At 36.3% G+C, this 24,308-nt stretch overlaps 1 protein-coding gene across 5 annotated transcripts in view; it reads right to left on the bottom strand.

Moving 5' to 3' along the window:
* The window catches only part of SFMBT1 (Scm like with four mbt domains 1), a 134,456-nt gene that overhangs the window by 5,702 nt on the left and 104,446 nt on the right, over window positions 1-24,308 (bottom strand). For 4 of the 5 annotated variants that reach the window (XM_039353878.1, XM_039353877.1, XM_039353876.1 and 1 more), the window contains 15 exons: window positions 23,404-23,650; window positions 21,981-22,078; window positions 21,091-21,192; window positions 18,212-18,362; window positions 17,302-17,384; window positions 15,910-16,036; window positions 14,552-14,665; window positions 13,648-13,690; window positions 11,257-11,321; window positions 9,244-9,383; window positions 7,066-7,175; window positions 4,790-4,965; window positions 3,735-3,913; window positions 3,380-3,625; window positions 675-803 (listed from right to left, as the gene is read on the bottom strand). In XM_039353878.1, coding sequence (XP_039209812.1) covers window positions 675-803; window positions 3,380-3,625; window positions 3,735-3,913; window positions 4,790-4,965; window positions 7,066-7,175; window positions 9,244-9,383; window positions 11,257-11,321; window positions 13,648-13,690; window positions 14,552-14,665; window positions 15,910-16,036; window positions 17,302-17,384; window positions 18,212-18,362; window positions 21,091-21,192; window positions 21,981-22,078; window positions 23,404-23,650 — 2,010 coding nt within the window. The remainder of the gene's footprint in view (window positions 1-674; window positions 804-3,379; window positions 3,626-3,734; window positions 3,914-4,789; window positions 4,966-7,065; window positions 7,176-9,243; window positions 9,384-11,256; window positions 11,322-13,647; window positions 13,691-14,551; window positions 14,666-15,909; window positions 16,037-17,301; window positions 17,385-18,211; window positions 18,363-21,090; window positions 21,193-21,980; window positions 22,079-23,403; window positions 23,651-24,308) is intronic. The other variant, XM_039353880.1, reaches the window with a different exon arrangement.

The raw sequence follows: 24,308 nt of genomic DNA, 5'->3' as shown, positions 1-24,308 counted from the left end.
ATCTTGCTAAGATTACATACACTTGGCATATATTCCCAGCATCTTTTGCTCATCCTTTCCATATATACCCTTCCTCGCCACAATGAGGCAGCACAGCAGGATTTTTCATGTGATTCTGGGTTAAAACTTTACCTATTAGTGATCAAATGTGCCAGTACCTTTCAAAACTGAAAAAAAAAACTATCCCTGTTCATTATAAGTTGGCCCCAAAATGTGGTAATATTTTACAGGAGTCATACATTTACTTTCTAACTGAGTCCAAAGACAGCAACATTTTAAAAAGATGTCAGACAAATTCTGGCTGCCTTTTTGTTTTGTTTTTTAAGTTTTTGTATTATGTGTATTCTACCCATTGTATTGTAAGTCATTCAGAATCCTGTGAGAGATATAAGTAAATTTAAATTAAATATATAAATTCATACAGACACATTAAAGTAAAGGCCTAGTGATAAAGTTAGAAGTATAGTAAAATGTTCTCACTTAGTCCAAAGAAAATTTGAGGAGTCTTACCTTCCCATTAAAACATTCTTAATAATTTATACATGTGCACATGTATATATATGTACAAATTACACAAATGCATGTACAAACAGAGGTAAAATGATCAAAATGTTATTTTAGTTGACATACTGGTTTCATGGAGTCAATTATTCATTGCCAATAATAAAACATACCTGATCCAGGAATATTCTAGCTAATGGCGCACAATCTGTAGATTTAAGGAACCGCACGACATCTGCTACACTCCATTCCAGAGGATTGCTGTCCAGCTGTAATTTTTCATCAACTTCTATTTTTATTTCCTATGCCACAAGACATAAAGATAAAAATATCACTTTTTCTTCCTTAGAGATATCTTTTCCAGAACATAAAAATGTTCTTTATGAATTAGACGAGCCACAGGAAATTGTAAAATTTCCTGATGCTCATGCTTTTTAACTGTTTATTATATATATAACTGTTTAATATATATATCCTGCTTTTTAACTGTTTAATATATATATAACTGTTTAACATATATACCATGACATTGTCAGGGTTAAAAGGTAAATGCTGAGAGGAGCCTTATATACAGTTGTTAAGTGCCTGTTTCCGGCTCCTGGAATGTGTCATCGGTCCCAGCTGATTGAGCTGCGTTCCAAGTGCACCTCCTACGTTAACGCACATTCCTTTCTTTTTCCTAGTTTGCGTTCCCTCGCACGCTGCTCTACCCACCATTTCGGAGTTAGGCGGATTCGGGATTGGGATACTCTCTCCTCCCTTGTATAGAGTTCCTCCACCGCCCTATATGCGGCTTCCTCTGAGGAGTGGGGGGGGTGTTTGAGTCACTTCTCGTGGTCCCATGGACCTCAGACCTGTTTCGTTCTTGTTTACTTATCCCTCGGAGCCACGATGTGAGTTCCTCCCACCTCGTGTTATTCTCCCTCCTGTCCTCCCTCCCGTGCGTTGTCCTGGGTGGCCTATTATTCATTCCAGCCCCTCTTCTCTCATGCATGCCCAGAACATTCTCTGTTGCCGTCCCATTGACAGCACTGTGCTATTCAGTCCGTTGTCGGTGAGTGCCGTTCTCATTCGTCTCCGATTCCCCACCTTCACTCCCTACAGGACTCCTCTGTCTTGGCTGCAATCGTTGCCCAACTGCCCGCCTCCATGTCGAATACACCGGAGGGGGGTGTCTCCCTTCATTCAATCTTGACCGGGTCACCATTGCATGTCTAACAGTGTCATTGGAAGGTAGGTCATCCTCATTACCACCTTCAGACTTCGCTATATCTCGTCTGTCCTCCGGTCCCTCGAGTCCCACTCCATTGCTCCGCATATTATCCTTCCATTCCAAGGGGAACCCGCCTTCAAGGCATCGCAAAGGGTCCTGCGGTAGTTGTCCGTTGGGATCGGTCTGTTGATGGTCAAACGGTAGTTGCGTACTTGGTGGGGGGGAACTGTCAACCGGGGCTCCGCCAGCATAATTGAGCGGAGGGGGGTGGGGGTTCAGGGGGGTATCCTTCTCTTGTCCATGCGGCTTGTGATTAAGTCCTTTTTGAGCGTTAGCACGACAACCAGCACTCCACGTTCTTAGAGCCTGGTGTGCTGAGCACAAGTCCACATGCCGATTGATCAAATCTGTTCCTGAGAACCACGCTTCTTTCAGCAGACGGCCTCCCTTTGTAGCATCGTTAGCCAAAATTATATACAAGGGAGGAAGGAGTATCCCAATCCCGAATCCGCCTAACTCCGAAATGGTGGGTAGAGCAGTGTGCGAGGGAACGCAAATTAGGAAAAAGAAAGGAATGTGTGTTGACGTAGGAGGTGCACTTGGAACGCAGCTCGATCAGCTGGGGCCGATGACACGCTCCAGGAGCCGGAAACAGGCACTTAACAACTGTATATAAAGCTCCTCTCAGCGTTTACCTTTTAACCCTGACGATGTCAAGTGTGTTTGACGAAAGCTAAGTTGATTAAATTCTATTTTCTTAGATATTCTCTTGGTGATCATTATTTTGGTAACATGGACATTCCCAAGAGTCGAATTTTTACTTGTATTTCTAAATACATACATACATACATACATACATACATACATATATACATACATCTCAAAATTTCTGTTGCTAAGCAAGACAGTTCTTAAGTGAATTTAGCCCAATTTTACGACATTTCTTGCTACAGTTGTTAGTGAATCACTGAAGTTGTTAAATTAGTAATACAGTTGTTAAGTGAGTCTGGCTTTCTGATTAACTTTGCTTGTCAGAAGGTCACAAAAGAAGATCACGTGACCCCTGAACATTGCAACCATCATAAATATGTGTCAGTTGCTAAGTGTCTGAATTTTGATCAAGTGACCATGGAGATCCTGCAATGGTTGTAAGAGTGAAAAATGGTCATAAGTCATTTTATTCAGTGCCACTGTATCTTTGAACAGTCACTAAATGAACCATTGTAAATTGAGGACTATCTGCAGTTCAGTAAGTTACTCCAGTTTTGTAATTTCCTATGGTCTAAACCTGAAATTTGTTTCATCAGGATCATCAGTCTTCTATATATTTGCTCCTGTGTGATATCCTAAAGCAGATTGTGTCATAACAGTATATTATAATTACAATTATATATTATAATTAGTTAATTATAATTAATTTCACATATCCTATAAATATGTACCCTCATTTTGTGATCAGAAATAAGTCACCTAGAATTCTCAGAGTTGAGGATATAAATGTTTCATAATGAACAGATTTCTACAGATTTAATGCAGCATCTTTTGCAGCAAAGATATTTACATTTCTGACTATTTTTTGTAAAGCAGAATTGTATTTTCTATTAATTTAAGAGAGAGTTGCTGAAAAGCTTGATGATTGTTACATGTTTTAAAATCAAAACATACCTTTGGTGAAGGTGGCTTATTTTCATCATCTGAGAAAGAAAAAGTCCGTAGTTTTCTTTTCCGTTTGTCCCGGTCTGGAGCCCCAAAATGAGACTGCTCACTCTGCGTTGGGGAAGAGGACTGTGATTTCTTCTCTGATACTTCAGACTCCTCAAGCAGCTCTTCCTGATGCTCAGAAGTACTGTCTTCAGTAAGAGATTCCTCGTCTATCTCATCCTGATCGTCTTCATCTTCACCTCCACTTCCCTGAAACAATACAGAACCACTCAGAATAGCATGGATTAGCAACCACTTTATCCCACAACCTCTATAGACTTGCATATTAAACACACACACATCCCCCCTAGTTGCCTACTTGGGGTGATCCCACTGGTGTGTTATCTACAGAGGTAGAGGATCGCTTCTTCTTATGAACAAAGAAGTTTTTCCGTTTTTTTCTTTTCCTGTTTGCTTTTTTCATGCTTGCCTCAATGTTGCTGTGGATACTAGGTGGTCGGCCAATCCTTTTGTTTCTCCGCTTTCCATAATAATGGGCTGCAGGAGGTTAAAAGAAAAGGGTTATGATCATGAAACACAATTCACCATTTGTTCTTAAAAAGATAAGGCCTTATTCTATATATAGAGAGGCTTATTTTGTTTGTATGCAACCTTTACATTACTGTAGTAGCAGTGGTGGGATATGCCTTAGGAAAAAGAGCAGAGTGTTTACAAAGACCAGGATGGGTTGTCTGCCAATTTATAAGTCAAACTGGTTTCTAAATGCATCAGTTATGCAACATGAGATGTAATCAAAGAGAAGAGCCATTCCACCCACCTCCCAAAGGAACAAATAATACAAAGAAGGGTTATCTGGAGGGGTTATCAAACAGAAAAGATAGTATGTAAGATGCTAATGAAAGTGAAAGTAGCGTTTTATTTTTTACTAAAATCTGAAACAAAATAAAACAAAAAGCTTTCAGAAATTACAGTGACAATGGTTGGATTTACATACGCACTTAGCCATAACCTTACTGAATTTCCTCCATAAAATTTATCTAACTGTTAAAAAGAAGATCTGCAAGATATTTCTCTTAAATTTAATGCAGTTATAATTTGACTTGAGATATTGTAATGTCTGAAGCCCAAAATGTGGGCACTTCATGGTGAAGCAGAAAACCATTAATCATAAATGGTACCATGATTTATTATTGATTAAATAGCATTAATTCATGGATTAGTATGTTATCCAAGCAATTGGCTGTAATCCAATTACACCACTGCAAGCTTTGTTTCTGTTTACTGAAAGCCCTAGGAAGTGCCAACTGGCAGCCATCATAAAGCTTTTGGGATATTGTGTATTCATTGAAAAATGCTCTTTCTAGCTGCCTACACAATTTGGAGTAAATAAATGTCAATAATACAATTACTTACTGTATTTGGTTTTTGTTAGAACAGAGCAGTTCTCAGAACATTTGTCTAGCACCATTTGGGGGCCAAAGAGATTTGGACAGCATTCCAGTTTGATGCAGGTCTGCCTGCAGAAGTCTGCAACTCGATCAGCTGTTCTTACCACTTCCACCGTAGCCCGGTAGCTCTTTCCTTTATATCTGTAGCAAAGGAAGGTTTCATTAATAAGGAAAGGAGACAGTAAACACAGAAATACACTCTGTATATCAGAGAAATACACATGAGATGGCTTCACACAGTACAGTAATCAAACCAAAATGTACCATATAATGACTTACAGCCTGTGGTTTACACTATTTTGATTTTCAAACCGTGGCTTGTATCTGTCCAGTGAACTGTAGCTTATTAAATAAATAATTAATAAACGATGGATTAAAATGTGAGGAGGGCCAGTCCTAAAGTCTTGTTAAAAATGTAAAGAGAGGAAGAGGTTTGAGCAAAAGGCATATCACCATACGTTAAATTTCCAGTTTAAAGTATTATTTATTCATTCATTTAGATCAGGGGTGTCAAACTGCCGGCCCATAGGTCGGACGTGTCACGTGAAAGCCACACCCATGCCATTGCCGGCAATGGCAAAACCGGCCTGACACGTTGTGTGACGTCATGTGACATCGCTAGTTTGACATGCCTGATTTAGATATATAAGGGTGTCCAATTCCATGCTGGCTTTGGGCAGCACAGAAATAAATGCAAGTACATTATCTAAAAATGAAAGAAAATAAGCATTATATGAGGGTGGGGGAATACCACCCTGCTTGATAGCTGCCTAAAGAAAAGCTTGTCATAATTATGTCTTGCCACTCCCTACAAGCTTTCCCAGACTTTGTTTGTTGGAAGCTGGCAGAAAAACACAAGTCCCAGTCATGAGAAGTCCTCACTTACTGATGCGTAATTCTCACTTAACAACAGCAACAAAGACTGCTGGGATTGCCATCTCTGTGATGCGATCACACAGAATCATGCTTTATAACCGCATTGCTTAGTGACGGAAATTCTGATTCCCAATTACCATTGTTGAAATGAGGACTACCTATATATGATACCATTTATTTTTGTTCTCTATATATTATTTTTCTTCTTTGCACATTAAAGCAGTATCTGTGTTAAAAATGCTTGCCTTTTTAGTTTATTACAAATATTATAACCTCTAATAAAGGAACATCAAAGGATCTGAAGGCAGCACTGGTTTACTAACAATTATTTCACACAACAAAGAAAAGAGACCAACCCATTATCAGCCAGAGCTGAAGCAGCAGTAGTTTCTGAACTACTGCAGTCTTTTCTATTTCAGGTATTATTATGAGAAGTGCTCTGGAATAGCCTTAATATTATTTTATCAAGTTACTTTCAAAGCAAAAGCAAATAAAAGAAACTGTAATAACCCAGCCTTTCATACTCTTTCTGCTTGAGTAAGCCTCTTAACCTTTGACTGAATAAATAAATCAGTTGCTTAAGGCAACTCAAAGATGGTTATTAAATTGGTGTGCTTGTTATTTCCATGTAAAAACACCATCAGCAGGGGAAGAGGGCTTAATTAGGGAATACTAAGATTAGACTAGCAGCTTTCCCTTTCTCACCTCCCATGCAGCCAACCAAAACTTATTCCTCCAGCCTAAATTAAATTACAGAGTGGAGAAACTGAAGGAGGCTAGTTGGACTATCACAGATTTTATTTCCCTGGCAGAAAGACAGTCCAGAATCCAAACAGTGTTGAAGTTTCATGTGACTTTTCAACCGTTCAAATGACTTCTAATATGAGGGCGACTTTTATCTACAATTAGGATTTCTACTGCAGCTATAAAATACATTATCCTGGAAGCTTTTGAATTTTAAGGATGAAGATGGGGGGAGGGGGGCAAATTATATATGGATAAAAGTCTATTCATACAGGAAAGTTCTAATATACCGTAAATGCCGGCGTACAAGGCGACCCAGCGTATAAGACGACCCCCATCTTTATAGCCGGGCCGCATTCCTAGAACGTCATCTTATACGCCAGAAACTACCAGTATTTCCGGCGTATAAGACGACTCGGCGTATAAGACGACCCCCGTCTTTGGCGCCGATTTCACCGCTCGCGGAAGTCGCCTTATACGCCGGCATTTACGGTACTTGGAAAGTTCAATTTGGATCTATTCTGCCAATTAAGTCCTGAAAGTGCCATGCCAAAACTGTTGTCAGTATAACTAATTTAGCTCTAATAGCAAAATATAAATATTTTGAATGGAGTATTTTACTTCGCTTTCAAAGTCTCTCCATATCCGTGCCATGAAGCTTCTTCATCTAGTTGTATTTCTCTAAGAACACGGCTAGGTTTATAAGCAGCGTTGATCAACAAAGAGAGAACCTAAATTCAGAGAAAGAGAAAAATAGATGTAATATATTAATGTGATCAATAAGACTTACTTTAATAATTATTGTGACTTAGCTGTTTAACTCTATTAAATGACCAGCATAACAAGTTTCTAACAGTAAATGCAAAGCAAACCTGTCATTAATTCCTGCAAATTTTCTTGGAAAGGTTTTAGAAGTGGTTTTCTCTTACCTCCTTTCCTAAGGCTGAGAAAAAGTGACTGGCCTAAGATCTTCCAGGTGATTTTATGTCTAAGGCGGGACTAGAATTCACAATCTCCCACTTTCTAACCTGGTACCTAATTACTGTACCAAACTGGTTCTCAACCAAGCACTTAACAGTGTATAATTTGGAACAGATATTCCAAAATCTAGTAGCATTCCACATGCAGTGTAATACAACATTTTTATTAATATCCCTCAATTTTATTCAGGGATTACTATAAAATATTTTCCTAACAAAATTTTGTAATTAATCTAGAATGTTTTTATTTTTATGCACATTTCATTTATTTTGACTGCCAAGGAAATAAGCGAATGTCCTCCAGATGGAAAAAGGTTGTGAAGAGAATTTCACTGAGCAGGAGGATTATGCAAAGGAGATAAGAAGTCAAGGTGTGAATGAGTTAATGAAAGGGAATTTGAAGAAATTTCACAAGAGGTAGTGAAACAGCAGAGGCCATTTATTACAGAATGAAAAAAAAGAAAATAAAAAGCATTGCTGAGGTTGGTCAGGATGGATTTAAATAAAGAAATATACACCTCCCCACAAGGAAAATACTGAAAAGACCACCAACATACAGACCTTGAATACTGAAGATGACTGCTTGACTATCATAAAAATTATGTAGCAATACTGAATCTTGAGTACTATACAGTATCTGACAATGCTGCCAATAAGAAGCATTACCAATGGCATCTAATGTGTAGCTAAATCCCAAAGGCAGCTATAATAATCTGGGATGTTCTCAAAGGATTCAGGTAATTGGATCTGGTCATAACAGATCCAATTACTGACTCATCAAACTTGGTATTTTGCCTTGGGCAGTTTCTGCTGCTACAAAATTCAGTCCCCAATACCCATAATATCACTTAGGCATTTCTATAAAATAGAAAATTAATTATAAACCCTATAAAAATCTACTTTTCCTTTATTTGTTTGCAGCAAATTTGTATTCCGTTCACCTTTTCCAAAACAAATCAATTCAGCATGCTTATATAATAGTTTAAAAAACCCATTTTTTTTAATATGATAGAAATTCTATTTTACAGGGACAAACAAAAATACTCACATGCTAGTAGCTTAAAGTTGTTTTTTTATGCCAGTTCCTAACCGCCCCTTATCAGTCTAACAGTGTAACCACCCCTTATCAGCCTAACAATGCAGTGATGTACGGTATTACTTCCCCTGATTAGATGCTAGTTAGTGAAAGGAATACTTTTCCTTCCACTCTGGGTGCCCATCAGAGAAGTGGAAGCAGGGGTTTGAATCTGTCAATCAAACCCCCCCCAAAAAAGAGGGGGGAGGGAGTAGCTCAGGATCTACATATTTTTAGCCAGATATTTGCCCTGAAAAACGTTTGTTTTGTAGGTTTATCCTTGGCAATTCTTTCCTCTGTTTAAAGTTTCTTTCTCTCTGCCTGCTTGTATGATAATAGCGACTTCACTTATGGAGGAAAATAACCAGGATGTTGAAATTATACTTGCAAACTGGGGGAGGGGGGGAGGGCAGGAGACAGAATCTTATGAAAAATACAAAGAATGAAGTAATAACATTTTTCTCTTTTTTATTTTCATTTAGCCACCACATGCTGCTCTTATTGATGAAGCCCAATTCCCGGAACACTTCTAAATATTATGTCTAGCTTTTCAAAATTGTTGACTCTTTCTGAACTTTTTGTGGTGTTTTTATCGTACTGGCCCACTGTCAGTTTGTAGCCATCTTACTGTTGTTCTTTCTTCCTATTTTCTCCTAGCCAAAATCCCAACATTCTTCCACAAATAATAATCAATTGAGTAAATGGTGCAGCAGATCCACAGCCATGCACTGCAGATGCCCTTACCTCTTTAAGAACAAGGACGCAATTCCCAGGTCCTACAGACTGTGGGAGTTCTGCAATTCTCCCTTTGTTAAGATAAGGTCCTGAGAAGCATCGGTGGTTAAAGTAGATCTTTGGGCAACAGTATTTACCATTTGTTACAACTGGAAAAATAAAACAATTTCTGAATGCAAACATCTACTTAAAACATTACTTACAAAAGATCAATGAATCAACAGAAAATAAAGTAACAGGCAGTTCCCTATATATAATGTACAGCAGCTGTCTCCAACATTTTTGGCATCAAAGACTGGTTTCCTGGAAGACAAGTTTTCCATGGACCACGGGTGGGGGGGGGGGGATGGTTTCAGTTTTGTTTGTCAACTTCTAAATACTGGTCCTCTTTGAAATACACATTTGGATGTTTCTACTACATTCTTCCAGCTTGGTTATTTCAACCACTGGGAATGTTAAATAATCCAATAGTCAATGGATTATTTAGTCACATAATTAACCTTGGGATGGGGAAATGTCCAAACAAAGAATGTTTCTTTCCAACAGATTTTATAAGTATATTTGGGTTACATTCGAGACTTAATATAGTTTTCTAGAATGAAAGGTATTGGTGCTTGTTATTTTCAGGCTGATCTATTACTGTCTTTATTCTCACTTTCATTTACTTGAGCTTTTGCAATAGGGTAGCACACGCTTTGGTATTCGCAAGATCAGTTTTAGGTAGAGTACAAACATGACTGCTTTATCAATTTTTCCTTATAAAAATTTAGGAGATGAAAGTGAATATTACAGGAAGACACAGCCTGCTGGCACTGCTTTTTTTTTACTTCAACTTTCTCTGAACTATAATGTCTGCATCAAATGTACATATACACATTGAGGTACATGTAAATCACACCTTCCTGAGATAATTCTAGACATCCACGGTCAGAAAGCTAGATACAAGTAACGCTTTCTGTCCTATTTCTAAACGAGTAAGCATTTTGTAGGGCTTGTTGAAAAATTGCTAGATTAGATTTTTGCAAATGAGTTTATTTTATGTCTTTACAGTTCAGCAAGGACTACAAACATATGGGGTTACTATATGGAATCTTATAATATAGTCCACTCAGAATAAAGGTGACAGTAATTATAGTTTTCATATTAATTACTCATGCTGAGGCTGGGATGACTACATGACTGCACCTCAAAGCCAAACAAAAGCTAACAGATGCAAGAAATATCTGTCTCATAAAAAAACACTGCTTAATAACCCTGTAATGGATGATTGTCTCAAAAATTGGATTTTCCAATGTTATACTGATTAAGGATTAAACAATACTGTACTTACAATTACTTTATTGCTCAATATAGCAAAATAAATCAGCAAGTCACCTCTGTGATGTGAGATTGCTGAAGTTAACTAAGCTTACATTATAGCTATCCTTGGGATAAGAATTGCTTCCCTTAAAGCCATAATGTCACATGGTTTATAAATGGCATAGATAAAAATGAGATTATATTGATGTATTAAAAAAAAAACAATTAAATTCCAGAATGAGCACGGCCTCTACTTATGGAAAGTGCAAATTTAGATAGTGCCTCAAACCATATCTTTTGCAGGCACTGCAAGCTGTGCAAATAAGGTTTTAGAGTGTGTCGATAGATTGGTTTAGATATTTCAGAAATGGATGTAATTATTGAACTTTTATTCATTAAACAATTTAGCAAATGATTAAATTTCACCATCTGGTACATATGGAATTTTACTCTCAAGCGGACTTTTGTTTATAGAGTTGCCAGAGTTATCTGTAATAGAGTGACAGTCCCTTATGGTAAAACTAAATTTTTTTACATGCATGCAAGATATGTTTGTTCAGTAAAGCCTCACATGCAGGGAATAGTTCAAGAAATCTAAGCCAATGACAGATCTTATAATTACTTCAGAGCTATCAGTTTCCATAAATATAAATAAAGCATACAGATATCATAGCTAGATAGGTCGCAGTCTTATTGTCTCACATGTAAACATTGCTTTCTTACTAGTGTCAGTTGAGTTCAGTTCCTGGGTCTTTAATCCTTCACTGACAGTTCTTGAAGATAATATCCTGACAAAAAGTAGAGGGGGTGGGGGAAAAGAAATGGAAGATTAAAATTGAATTTTGCAGAGCTTTGTTCCATATTGTTTCTTAAAGCGAACATGATATAAGACTCAGGCATATTGAGAATAAGGGCACATTTCATTATTTTTCAATGTAAGTGGAAAATAAGATGATCAGAATTATGTCTCAAGAATAATTATGTATTATGAAGAAGTGGACACTAAGCAATTCTCTTACCATTTCCTAAGTGTTAAATCCCTGGGGCGGGAAGGGGGGGGGCAGAGATACAAAGATAGAAATCAACGTCCCATTACCTCCATGATTTGGAGAAGGAACGTTACTTAAAAGTATTTATCATCTAAAAGGAAGACAATCCTGCCATGCATCAAAGGCACATCAGAAGTGACTGCCAGGCTACTGCATTCCCTAGGAATAACAATATCCCACTAACTCTCATTCGCACTCAGACAGGAACTTATAAAAATCAAAGACAGAACACTGAAAGAAGACAGCACCAACATAATATACAGAATCACTTGCAACTATTGTAACCAGTTCTACATCAGGCAGACAGAACAGTTAAAAACCAGAATCCACTGGCTGTCAAACAGCATGATCCAAAGTCCCTGATCGCCAGTCATATCAACAACAAACAACACTGGTTTGACTGGGATGAAGCTGAATAATCGGCCATGCCAAAACTTGTCAGGCACATGAATTTATCGAAGAGTGGCATTCTATCAATGGGTCCATCAACAAACACACTGACTTAGAACCAGCTTATGAGAAATAAGGAAGTGGACCACCCGACTCACTAATCAATGACAGAACTGACCACTCCCTCATCAGTTAAATTCCGCGCTTCACAGCAACCAGTCAGAAGTCACAAGACCAGAATCAGTCTTGTGACTCAATCAGTCTTGTGATTCAACCAGTCACAAGACCAACCGACCACCTAGTACCTATATAAATGAACAAGACACTTCACCCAAAACTCTGCTAAAGATGTTACCTAGTTTGATAATGAAATGTCTGGGAGCCATGCAGCAAGTTCAGAGGACAAATTTCTGCCTAAAGACAACCCTATATTTAAAAAAACTCCTTCACCCCATCCCAAATTGACAAGAGACTATGAACTCTAATAAAACCAATTCTCAAGATTTATCATTAATTTGCTAAACAGGTGTGGGCACATAGGTATTCATGCATGCTTGGCTTCTGAGTTGGGGGGGGGGTATTGATTTTTGTAATTAAATTTTATTTTTGTAAACTGCCCAGAGTCATTGTGAGTGACTTGAGCAGCCATATAAATGTTTTAAATGAACAAATACATGTAAATATGTATAAAATGTATTCTTCCCAGAAGATGCACAACAAAATAGGGGCAGGCTCAGGGCAGCCTCGATTCTTAACCAACGATTAAATGAATTGCCCATAAAATAATGTATCCTGTTCATAACATAAACCCCATTTACATATAGCAAATATTCTCATTTGCACATGTGAATCGATTCCTTTCAGACATATATTTCAAACTTAAACAAGGAGGAAAAAAATAATTAGATATGAAGATACTGGGAAGGGGAAGAAAAAGGAAAGAGAAAAAGAAAACTAGTGGGATGGGATTGAGGCAAGAGGAAATAACAACTTTCAATTTTGAATACAGCCCAATTCAGTAAGGGACAATGGGTACCAAACAAAATAAAAATAATTATAACCAATTCATTTCTCCTTTAAACTAACTATACAGTTGCATATAAAGCTTAAGCACATCTGCTTAAATTGTATTATAGTTCTAGACTAGCCAATAATCATAATTCTCAGACCCAGTCATTCATCAGGGGTGGAATGGGGAAAGAGAAGGAGGCATGTGACAAGCGTGTCATGGAGTTTGCATTATGACATTGTAATACTGTATATGCCGGCGTACAAGGCGACCCGGCGTATAAGACGACCCCCGTCTTTATCGCCGGGCCGCATTCCTAGAACGTCGTCTTATACACCAGAAACTACCAGTACTTCCGGCGTATAAGACGACTGGCGTATAAGACGACTCCCGTCTTTGGCGCCGATTTTAGCGCTCGCGGAAGTTGCCTTATACACCGGCATATACGGTATATATTTTGGCATCAGTGTGGTTAGAAAAACATGCAGTGGTAAATAAATCAATTATATTATAAAAAGTACCACAGTGTAAAAACATAGAAAAGAAGACAGAAAGAGGCACTGTTGAAAAAGGTTTCAAAATGCCTAGCTCTAGTTACCTGTCCTTGTATTTAATATTTTGAAAATCAAATCATTGTTCATTATAAACATTAAGTTTAATGCTTACTGTTTCTCTGGTTGAACAACTGCAATTTTCTTTTCCTTGTTCACTGTAAATCAAAATGAAGCATGCTGATTATTAATGTAATATAAACACTATAAGATATATCCTATGATGACACAAGGCAACTGCAACTCTTTACATGAAAATAATCACATAATCACTATAAATTGTAACCTAGTAACAAAACACCAATATGGAAACGACGATTTTATTCTTTTTGATCTTACAAATGGGCACTTCTCCAATTCAGTTCCTAAAAATATTAATTTAAAGTCTTCCATGTAATGCACTTATTTTAGCAAATATCCTCTAAAGCAGGTGCAGAGCCTCAGATCCCAAATGAATTTTAACAGGAGTTTTTAATTTAAAAAAACAATGAATTGAAACATCAAACTCCTTATTTGTACCAACGCCTTTGAAACTCACAAGAAATTTGATAGCATGGCCAAGAGTACTGGGTGGAAGGAGGAGGGGGAGGATTAGCTTTCTATTTGATAAACAACTTCATGGCTTCAGTTTTGCAAGTGCACCAACATGTTCTGTCAAAATACCAATAATGACCTCAGCTCCAAACACTTATCTTTACCTTGCTACTAATTCTCAGGCAATCTTAGAATTAAATAAAATCACTAATTTTATACTTCTTATGATCTTTACAAGTATGTTTATGTGCTGCAACCAAGATCATGTCTCTTTTTATTATGTTTAACAAATCACATATAAATACTTCAAAGCACATCTCATTGTCTAATACAGTTATGCACCAGTTTGGTTCAGGTACTGGCCTAGAAATCAGGGAAAATAGAGGGAGGAAGGAATATTATATATGCTTGGCACTTTGAGTAATAAAGTAATAAAATAATAAAGGTGGGATAAAAACAATCTAATAAATAAATAATATTCATACCTACTGCTCTGCGAGGAGGTCTAAGCTGGTATCCATTAGTTTCACACCAACCAACTGGAAATATATTCATAGACTCCACACTCACTATGCATTCAGGCACTGGGATTTTAGAACCTGTATAATAATCATCATCATCATCATAATGTTCGCAAGCACAACTGTCATCGCTGCCACTGCTATATCACCACTATCTTACAGGGCTAACCAGCTATAATATTTCTTATGAACTGGTACGTTCTCATTCCTCTGCACATGTGAACTGTCTCTAATCTTATCAATTAGCTCTGCCAGGCTGTTGTTGTTGTTAATTGCGAAGTCGTGTCCGACCCATTGCGACCCCATGGACAACATTCCTCCAGGTCTTCCTGTCCTCTACCATCTTCTGGAGTCCATTTAAATTCACACCTACTGCTTCAGTGACTCCATCCAGCCATCTCATTCTCTGTCGTCCCCTTCTTCTATTGCCCTCAATCTTTCCCAGCGCAAAGAAATAGAAGAAAACAACAGAATAGGGAGGACCAGAGATCTCTTCAAGAAAATTGGAGATATGAAGGGAACATTTCATGCAAAGATGGGCATGATAAAGGACCAAAATGGCAGAGACCTAACAGAGGCAGAAGAGATTAAGAAGAGATGGCAAAACTACACATAAGAACTATACAAGAATGAGCTTAACATCCCAGATAACCACAATGAGATGGTCACTGACCTCGAACCAGACATCCTAGAATGTGAAGTGAAATGGGCCTTAGAAAATCTGAGCAACAACAAAGCTAGTGGAGGTGACAGTATTCCAGCTGAGCTATTCAAAATCTTAAAAGACGATGCAGTAAAAGTGCTACACTCAATTTGCCAGCAAATTTGGAAAACTCAACAGTGGCCACAGGATTGGAAAAGGTCAGTTTACATTCCAATTCCAAAGAAAGGCAATGCCAAAGAATGTTCAAACTATCGCACCATTGCACTCATTTCACATGCTAGTAAAGTTGTGCTTAAAATCCTACAAGCTAGACTCCAGCAGTATGTGGATCGAGAACTACCAGAAGTACAGGCAGAATTTCGAAGAGGCAGAGGAACTAGAGATCAAATTGCCAACATACGCTGGTTCGCCACGACAAGGCAGTAATCCATAAAGGGGTCTGCCAGGCTACAAGTATCTATTTTCAAGGTTTTTTAATTATCAGGAGTGGTAAAAAAAGAAATACAGATTAAATGCAGCTATTTCAAAACATTTCCTGGAGGAAAATAGTTTGCTATATATTATTTATGGCATTCAGGCAAAATACGTCTGCAAATGTGACCTGTGGAATGGCAAATCAAGTTAAAAAGATCTTTCTCTCCTCTGAAAGACAACTTACTTTCCAACTGGAGCCAGAGATAGGAATCCTTCACCTTTGTAATAGTAGCCACACAGATTTCTTCTGGGTTTTCTGAATTCACAGCCTCAAGTTTCATGTTCTCCTTAAAACCATGCTCAAAATTTAACTAACACAAACAAAACACAAGAAACATGTTTATTATGTATTTTAAGAGCCTCACATTAAAATACCAATGAAAAAATAGTTCAGAATAATTTTAGCAGTAAAGCGGACACTTGGAAGACACCAACAGAACAGATGGTCCAGACTTTGAAGTGTGAAATCTTTTAGAAACACATGAGGTTTCAACTGAACAACCAAAGTAATACCTTACATCTTGAATAAAATGCACAAGGTCTTTGACTTCAAACTCAGAACTTTGCATTACACAAAATTAAATAAGGGAAAAAAGATACTTACAGTGTATGTAGTTGGAAACTTGCTTTATGGCTCAAGGAAGACTTGGTTATCTCAAAACAGCTAAAAACGTTCTACTCTACCACTTCAACCCATAAGTGTTGATCTGCCCAATAGCTGAATGTAAACAATTGCCTGTAATCTTCATGTATAATCACACCTTCCTCCTCCCATCACGGGACCTCCTGACTTAGATAATGCTGTCCCTCAGTGTAGGATGGCTTTCTACAATTTTCAGTTATTGAGAAAATACCCTTTCCCTTCCTAAATACACACTAAATATACAGCCATTTTTATTCCTACATTAGCTTGTTGGGTTCTCCCAAAAAAAAAAAAAAAAAAAAAAAAAAAGAAAAAGAAATCCCTAAATCTAAAATACTGGATGCTAGACTGAAGAATTTCAGTTAAGCAATCTACCAATCTTTTTAAAAAGCATTATTAAAATGGTTGGTTGCACAGTCAGCCAGATATTTAGACTGGTTTGGGCATTTTTTTACCTTTTTTATTATGTTGTTGTTGCTGTAGGAAATCTACATTGTATTTCAATATAATGGTATTTGGACAGTATTGATTGAAGATTATTAGCCAATTTTTAACAAAAAGAAAGCTTGCTAACTCTCTAGATGCAGATTCTTTTTTATTTACAAAAGAGCATTCCATGCCCACAAATCCTAATCTGCAGCTTCAATTGCATATGCAAAGAAACATCTTACTATATCAGTAGCATTTGTAGTCAAAGACACGAAAGGACACTGTTATACAAGCTACACTATAAATTCTGAAAGAATTCAATGAATACTAACTGCTACAAGTATACATTTAGATTTCATAGTCTAAACTGTGAAGTCACATTCTAAGAACAGTGCCATGATTTTAACACATGATTTTATTAGTATGTGTTGTGTCTAATGGACTTTAGGAATAAAATATGCATCAGTAAATAAAACCATTCACATTACTTTCTTGAATGCTTACCAGAGGAAAGCAACTTTGGGGAGCAGCCTCAGCTCCGCATTGCTTGAGATAATCTGCCCAGTCAAAGTCTTGACCTGGATAACCTGTGAGCAAGAAAAAAAAAACCACTTTATTATAGCATTTTAATCATATTCCTTCTTTAAAAGGTCAGGGTACCTTCCATTTCTTCCCCATCTGGCTCTTTAATAATGTTGTAAAGTAAGTGAGATTTAGATGATGATAATGATCAGTGTTAGCTACTGACATTTATAGTTCTACGGCCCTGAATTTGGACAATCCTCATCTAATATTCTAATACAGATAGTCCTCGACTTATAACAATTGAGCCCAAAATTTTATGTTGCTAAGTGAGGCTTTTGTTAAGTGAGTATTGCCTCATTTATTGCCCCACAGTTGTTAAGTGAATCACTGCAGTTGTTAAGTTAGTACTAACACATTTGTTAAGTGAATCTGGCTTCCCCATTGACTTTCTTGTTAGAAGTTTGCAAAAGGTGATCACATGACGCCGGGACACTGCAACTGTTAAAAATATGAACCAGTTGCCAGGTATCCAAATTTTGATCACATGATCATGGGAAGGCTGCAACTGTCATAAATGTGAAAAATAATTATAAATCACTTTTTTCAGTACCACTGTAACTTTTACAGTGGTACTGAAAAAAGAACAATTGTAAATTGAGGACTACCTGAATATTACACTGCCTTTTTTAAACATAAGCTTAAATCTTAAAAAAAAAAAAAAAAATAGTTCCAGACTTCAGAAAATTCTTCCCCAGGTCTATACTACAGCTGAATTATGCTACAAAATTATTCATCTCCAAAATAGCTCAATAAACAAAATTAAATTTCACCACAAATTTAAATGCATCTAGAAGACTGGTATGAATGGAGGTAGATTACACATACACACCAGGTGGAGGGTTGAGATGTAAGCCATTTTTCAGGCTCCACTGTACAGGGAAAAGTCCTGCACTGTTGACATGACAAATAAAACGCTGACTTGTGGTACGATCTGGTCTCAAATCATCTATTTCTATCAAGAAATATTTATCATTGAATACCTGAAAAATAGAGAAATGATTTAGATAATATAAAATTGAAATCATATGTAGTTTCACAATTAAGTTCCGAGGCTATATTTGTTAAGATATTTACTGTCTATTTTATGTAACTTCTATTTTTATAGTTCTGTATCTTGCTATGATTTTACTAGGATTTTGCCAATATTGTATTAAATATTAGCTATCTTAAAATAAAAGGTGACATTTGACAAAATCTTGGGTATAACCCAGTGGTGCCGAACCTATAGCACGGGTGCTGGAGGTGGCACTCAGAGCCCTCTCTGTGGGCACGTGCACCATTACCCCAGTCCTAGGCCTTCAGCTGGGTTTTCGCTTTAGGCCTCCGCTGCCGTGTACAAAATAAAAGGTTCAATCAATCAGTCAATTTCAACTTCTCACGGGAAAAAAAAGATCTCGCAAAGTTGGAATTGATTGATTGAACTTTTTAGTCCCACCCAGTCTGCTGTTACCACTGCAGCCACGCCCACCCAATGGGCCACACCCACCCGGCACCTGTCAATGCATGTGGGTTTTGGGTTACAGTTTGGGCACTCGGTCTCTAAAAGGTCGCCATCACTGGTATAACCCCTTGAACTTCAGATGTTGTCACTGAATATGACAGTAGAACATGGGGAATGTTAGCTTAATTTGAAATTTTAATTAAACTACATCAAGCATAGCTTTCCCTGCTCCTACTATAATGGGGTTAAATATCCTGTGCAAACAAGAGCAGTTGTAGGCCCTAGAAAGATTGCAAATTCAATCTAAAACATCTTGCACTCTATAAGAAATCCCAGAAGGAAAAAGAAATAGCCAGAAGGGATATACATTGTTATATCTGAAATTTAAAATGACAAAATAGGACAAGAGCTTTAATTCAAGTCTTCAAATGATAAGAGAATGAGAATTTCAGAGCCCTCTAATTTTAAATCACCCAAAATATCCACCTGAGGAAATGAGGATAAAAATATATCTGTATTTCTTTCTTCAGGATTAAAAAAAAAATCTTGAAATCAAGAATTTAAAAACTGGCATAAACTGTGCTTTAGTCTGGTGAATACAGAAGGAAGCAGGAAGGATAATTTCTATCACACCCCCAAATCTTCCTATCTTCCTTTTGGGACTTCTAAGGCTGTTAGGTATATTCTAAGTCTAAAAATAAAACAGCACTAATAGGTCTTAGCTTACTAAAAAATTAAAATGAATTTCAAATTGACAAATGTATGTATGTAATGAAATGGGAGCCCAAACATACAGGGCCAAAATTAAAATTTTCAGTAGCAAAAGATATAATAAAACATAAAGATGAAACCAAGAAGAAAAGCCAACAGACTTGACTAACAAGAAACATTTTTATATGAAAAATGGGATGCTGTGTTTTGGAAAGTATAAGATAAAAAAGAGACGTACAATATAAAAAGAATGCTGACTGTGCAAAAAGAATAAGAAATAAAACTAAAGAATTGATAGTGTTGGCAACATAGAACTCACAGCTGTCATGAAGGGTTAGGCTAAGAAAGTGATATAAAAGCTATGCATCTATTCCAGACATAATTATTAATGTAGCTGCAAAAATAGTGAGAAGATACATACCTATAAAAGCATCTTACAATTACAATTTATATTCAGTTTTAAACACTTGTTAATACTGTCTCTCTTTGCTACTCTGTAAGATGCTTACTCAATATGGCATCAATAATGTTTACATTTCCCAAACCAGCAACTAGGAATTTTGGAACTAATCAATATCGAATCCTCCTAAGGATTCTCACTGGCTTAACAATGGCCACAGAACTTTTCCAAAATTATACCATGTGAGAAATCCTATTTATTTTATAAAAGTGTTTCACTGCAATTATTTTATAGATGGGAAGGATAAGAAATAAGAGTTCCTGAAAATATTTGATAGCTAGCTATTACGCTTGCATCTTTAGGGCTCAGGAAGTAAATAAGGTCAGACCTAGTTAGTATTTTGATAAGAAACCATTAGGGAATGTATTATAGAGTAGAATGGGAAATCAAAAGACATTCTAAAAGAAGGCAGTGGCAAACTTTTTCCAGACTACTGAGAAGAAAACTGCATGGACATGTCCATGAAATCACTAAGAGTAAAACTCAATCCAAGGATATTTTTAACATACAATTCACTTATTAGACCTCATAAGCCAAACTGATTCACAAAATGGGAAAAAAAACGAGATGCTCAAATTATTATTCTCTTATTATGTCAATAACTATGGAGGAAAATCACAATAGAATTTTCCCTGAATTTTTTTATTAATAATAATCCAATTATGCCTAAGATTTTAGGGACAAAGAAATATATCATGGCTTAACTCCAGTTTTTCAAAATATAAGAATCCAGCAAGTAGTAGCTGACTTACATAGAAATTGAGCTCTGCCTCTTCTACAATGTCTTCTCGTTTCACATTTCTTGGAGTCAGGTATTTATGAACAAATACTGATACATATACAACAGGGGTGTCAAACTCGTACAGGTCACATGACATGTCGCGACATATGACTTTTCCCCCATTGCCGGAGATGGGGTGGGCACGATTTCGGTATGATGCATCCAGCCCGTGGGCCGGCAGTTTGACACCTCTGCCCTACAAAATTAGCTTCCATTCAATGTGACCTAAATATTAGAGTGTGAATAAATTACAAAGAGTAGTTTTCTTTGCAACAAAGAAGGAAATTACAATTAACAACCAGATGCTTGTGATACCTTTGTAACTGTAGCAGGTGATATGGCAAAAGGAGCTTTTGGATCAATAGCTTCCAACTTCATGTTTGTAGAAAATGCATGAGTTCCAACAACAGGTTTGTCCTAAAAATGATTAACAAAAACTGTTTGTTTCCATTACTCAAGATTTTCTTAATATCTATGTATGTGCATACACATGTACACACACACACACACACACACACACACACAAACACACAGCTATTTTTAAAACTCCCTAATTTTGTTTAGATAACTTTTCTTTTCTGCTTTATATTGGTGATGATATTTTAGGTTTTTTAAATTTTCTCAGCATCAGTGAGGCAGTCACCACGGAAGAAAATTATTTATAATAGAGAATGAGACCTGGAAAATATTTTCCATTGATAAAAGACACGTTCCAGTTGTTTAATATTTCTTTGAAAATAACATGGAAGTTTTCCACTTATAGGAAAGCCAACAAATTAAAGCTACCAACATTTGCTCTCTCAAAAATACTGTAAATTCAGCATGCTTTGTTCTTATAGTACAAACATTTCACACAACAGTTTTAACTAAGTCTTTTCTAAGAAACATTTTTCCAAATAAATCAGCATTACGGAATCCCTTATTTCTAAAAAATTGACAAAATATTTTTGAAACTTTCAGAACTGGGTCTAGGGTTCCCTGCAGAACAGGAAGTCAAAAGTGTATCTGTTTCATTAATCTCTAAAATAATCTAAACATTATCTTATACAGTATATTTTTAATTTTTCAATTACCTAGAGTTTCTGATATCCAGTAAGCAAAAAGCTTAATTAAAACATTACCTTGTCTAGTTCCCAGAAATTTTTGTACATACTAGATTTAATCACAGCATTTGCTAAGAATACAGTAAATGCCAAATGTCACACCTTGAACAGATCAGTGGGCACTAATGATTCTTCTTCCTCTTCTTTTACTTTTACTAGAATTTCTTGCCATTCTGTCTCAGTCTTCAAGTGCCTAATAGCTTCAATAAAAGAATGATAGTTTGTTATCCCATTAAAAGTAAAATGCAGAACTTTTAAAAATGAATACATTATATTACATTCATAGTAATGTAACAATTAACAATAGCACTTAGACTTATATACCGCTTCATAATGTGGAAAGCTATGGAATGGAAAGCTGAGTCAACCTTGAACACTTCAGAATTGAACTCCTGGAGTGAGCAGTGAGCCTGCAATACTGCATTCTAACCACTGTGCCACCACAGCAAGCAATGATATAAACATATATGTCTTCCTAATATGTGCTCCCTATGAATGCTCTCTTGGCAAACTCATAATATTTTTCAAGTAAAGTTAAAATAAAAATACAAGATCTAGAGAATTAAAAATATTTAAAACCCAGCATCTAAATGATAAAACTAATAATATAAATAATACAAAACATTAAACTAATAAACTATAAGTGATATAAGTGACTAAATTCCTCAACAGCAAACTAGTGATTTGATAAATTACTAAATATTAACACAGTTAATCCATTAATCAATCTTTTAATTACAATTACAAGTTAGTGCGACTATTTAACTCCCATGTGCAATATAATATGATATATTTAATTATCATTATCTCAGTAAATGTTGAAATTCCTCTTTACAATATTGCAATTTTTTCAGTAAGACAAAATTTCATTACTTGCCAGATGATTTTAATTATTTTATCTGAAGGTAGACATCAGGAGCTATCAAAATTTCTTATATCAAGGGATCAGAATTCCACAAGTGTCTCTCTATAAACAACAATATAGAAGGACACAGACTGGTATTTCTAATGTACTCATTCTCCATGTATTGCAGTTTGCAGAGTACTCTTGCAATATATCTAGGAATATATATATCTTGCATATATAGTTTTGATCTTGAATAAGACAGCCCCCTAGCAAAATACTTCATATGCAGCATGCCACCTAGAAAATGTTCCTCAAAAACATGGTCTGAGGGGTCAGGTAAGGATGACTTACTTCCTGTAGCTAATTCCCTTCTAGTTTGTGCATTATTAGTTTAGATTTGACCAAAATTTTCTTAAATTTAGATTTTATAACAAAGACATTTAAATCCTTATATAAAGAATAAGTTGTCATTAGCACAAAACATTTGTTTCAAAAGAAATAACTCTAATAATAATTCCATTTCAACTGAAACAAACATTATTTTAAGAAAGATATGATTTTCCAAGGCAGCTCGACACAAGTTATCATCAAACAAGGGAAAGGGAAAGAGCCAGAAAATTAGAGACAAGATAATTTATTTAAATCTGCAGTGCTAGTTTGCGAATGAAAATTAAGTACCTAAAGGAGGTTCAAGGGTGTACCCTTGTTGAGATGCCCAACCCACTGGATGGAGAAAGGGATCTAAATAGAACAACCATAAGTCATATTGTTCTACATCTCCAAGTCCTTCATAGCGCAACCTGAGCCTTCCACCAATGTTTTCCAAAACACTGACTATCCAAGCTCCTAGACAGTCACTTAAGGGCTGACATTCAAGTCGTGACCCTGGTGCGATAAGATCCAAAGAATTTTTTCCTCGATGGAGCTGCAGAGTAAAAGGGAAGAAAAATGGTTAAGAACATCTGCCTATTCATCTGTTCTAAATACAGCGTTATTTAATTATGTATTTACTTCATTCATTTTCTTACACATTTTATGTTTTTGTAAGGAGATTATTATCTGTAATATGGTTATACTTGTAACAGGTTCACAATTATTGCAAAATAAGAAAGAATTTCCTATTACTTATTGTCTTTGCTTTCTAGGCTTTTAGTTTGTTGGCTTTTAAGTAACAAGATTAGTACATTATAACATTTATTTCTGTTTAAATGTGTATTTCTTAATATTATCTACTGGTATTTAGATATGCATATCTGTTTTCCACTCATCCAGAATACTAATGGGTGGTCAGTTCTCCATTTTAGTGTACTCTTTTACAAGATGCCATTAGCTTCCCAAAGCAGCAAATAGCAGACAACTGAGTCAATCCATAAATTAGATTAATTAATGAGCTCATGAAGCAAACTCTAGATTCACTAAATCTAACAGTATTAGAAACACCTTCCACATCTATGTTACCACAGTACTTTTATTACATACAAAAGTGAACAAAAAGAGGTGAAGGTAATTTTATAGACCAGAAAGGTTACTTGCAGTCATGGGAAGGTTATTTTTTAAAGTTACAAAAACAAAATCAAGATAAG

Source organism: Crotalus tigris, unplaced genomic scaffold, assembly GCF_016545835.1.
Source record: "Crotalus tigris isolate CLP2741 ecotype Arizona unplaced genomic scaffold, ASM1654583v1 scf7180000018537.1059022, whole genome shotgun sequence".
Taxonomy (NCBI): domain Eukaryota; kingdom Metazoa; phylum Chordata; class Lepidosauria; order Squamata; family Viperidae; genus Crotalus; species Crotalus tigris.
Note: the sequence above shows the minus strand (reverse complement) of the source record. Positions and strands in the feature narration are given on the sequence as shown.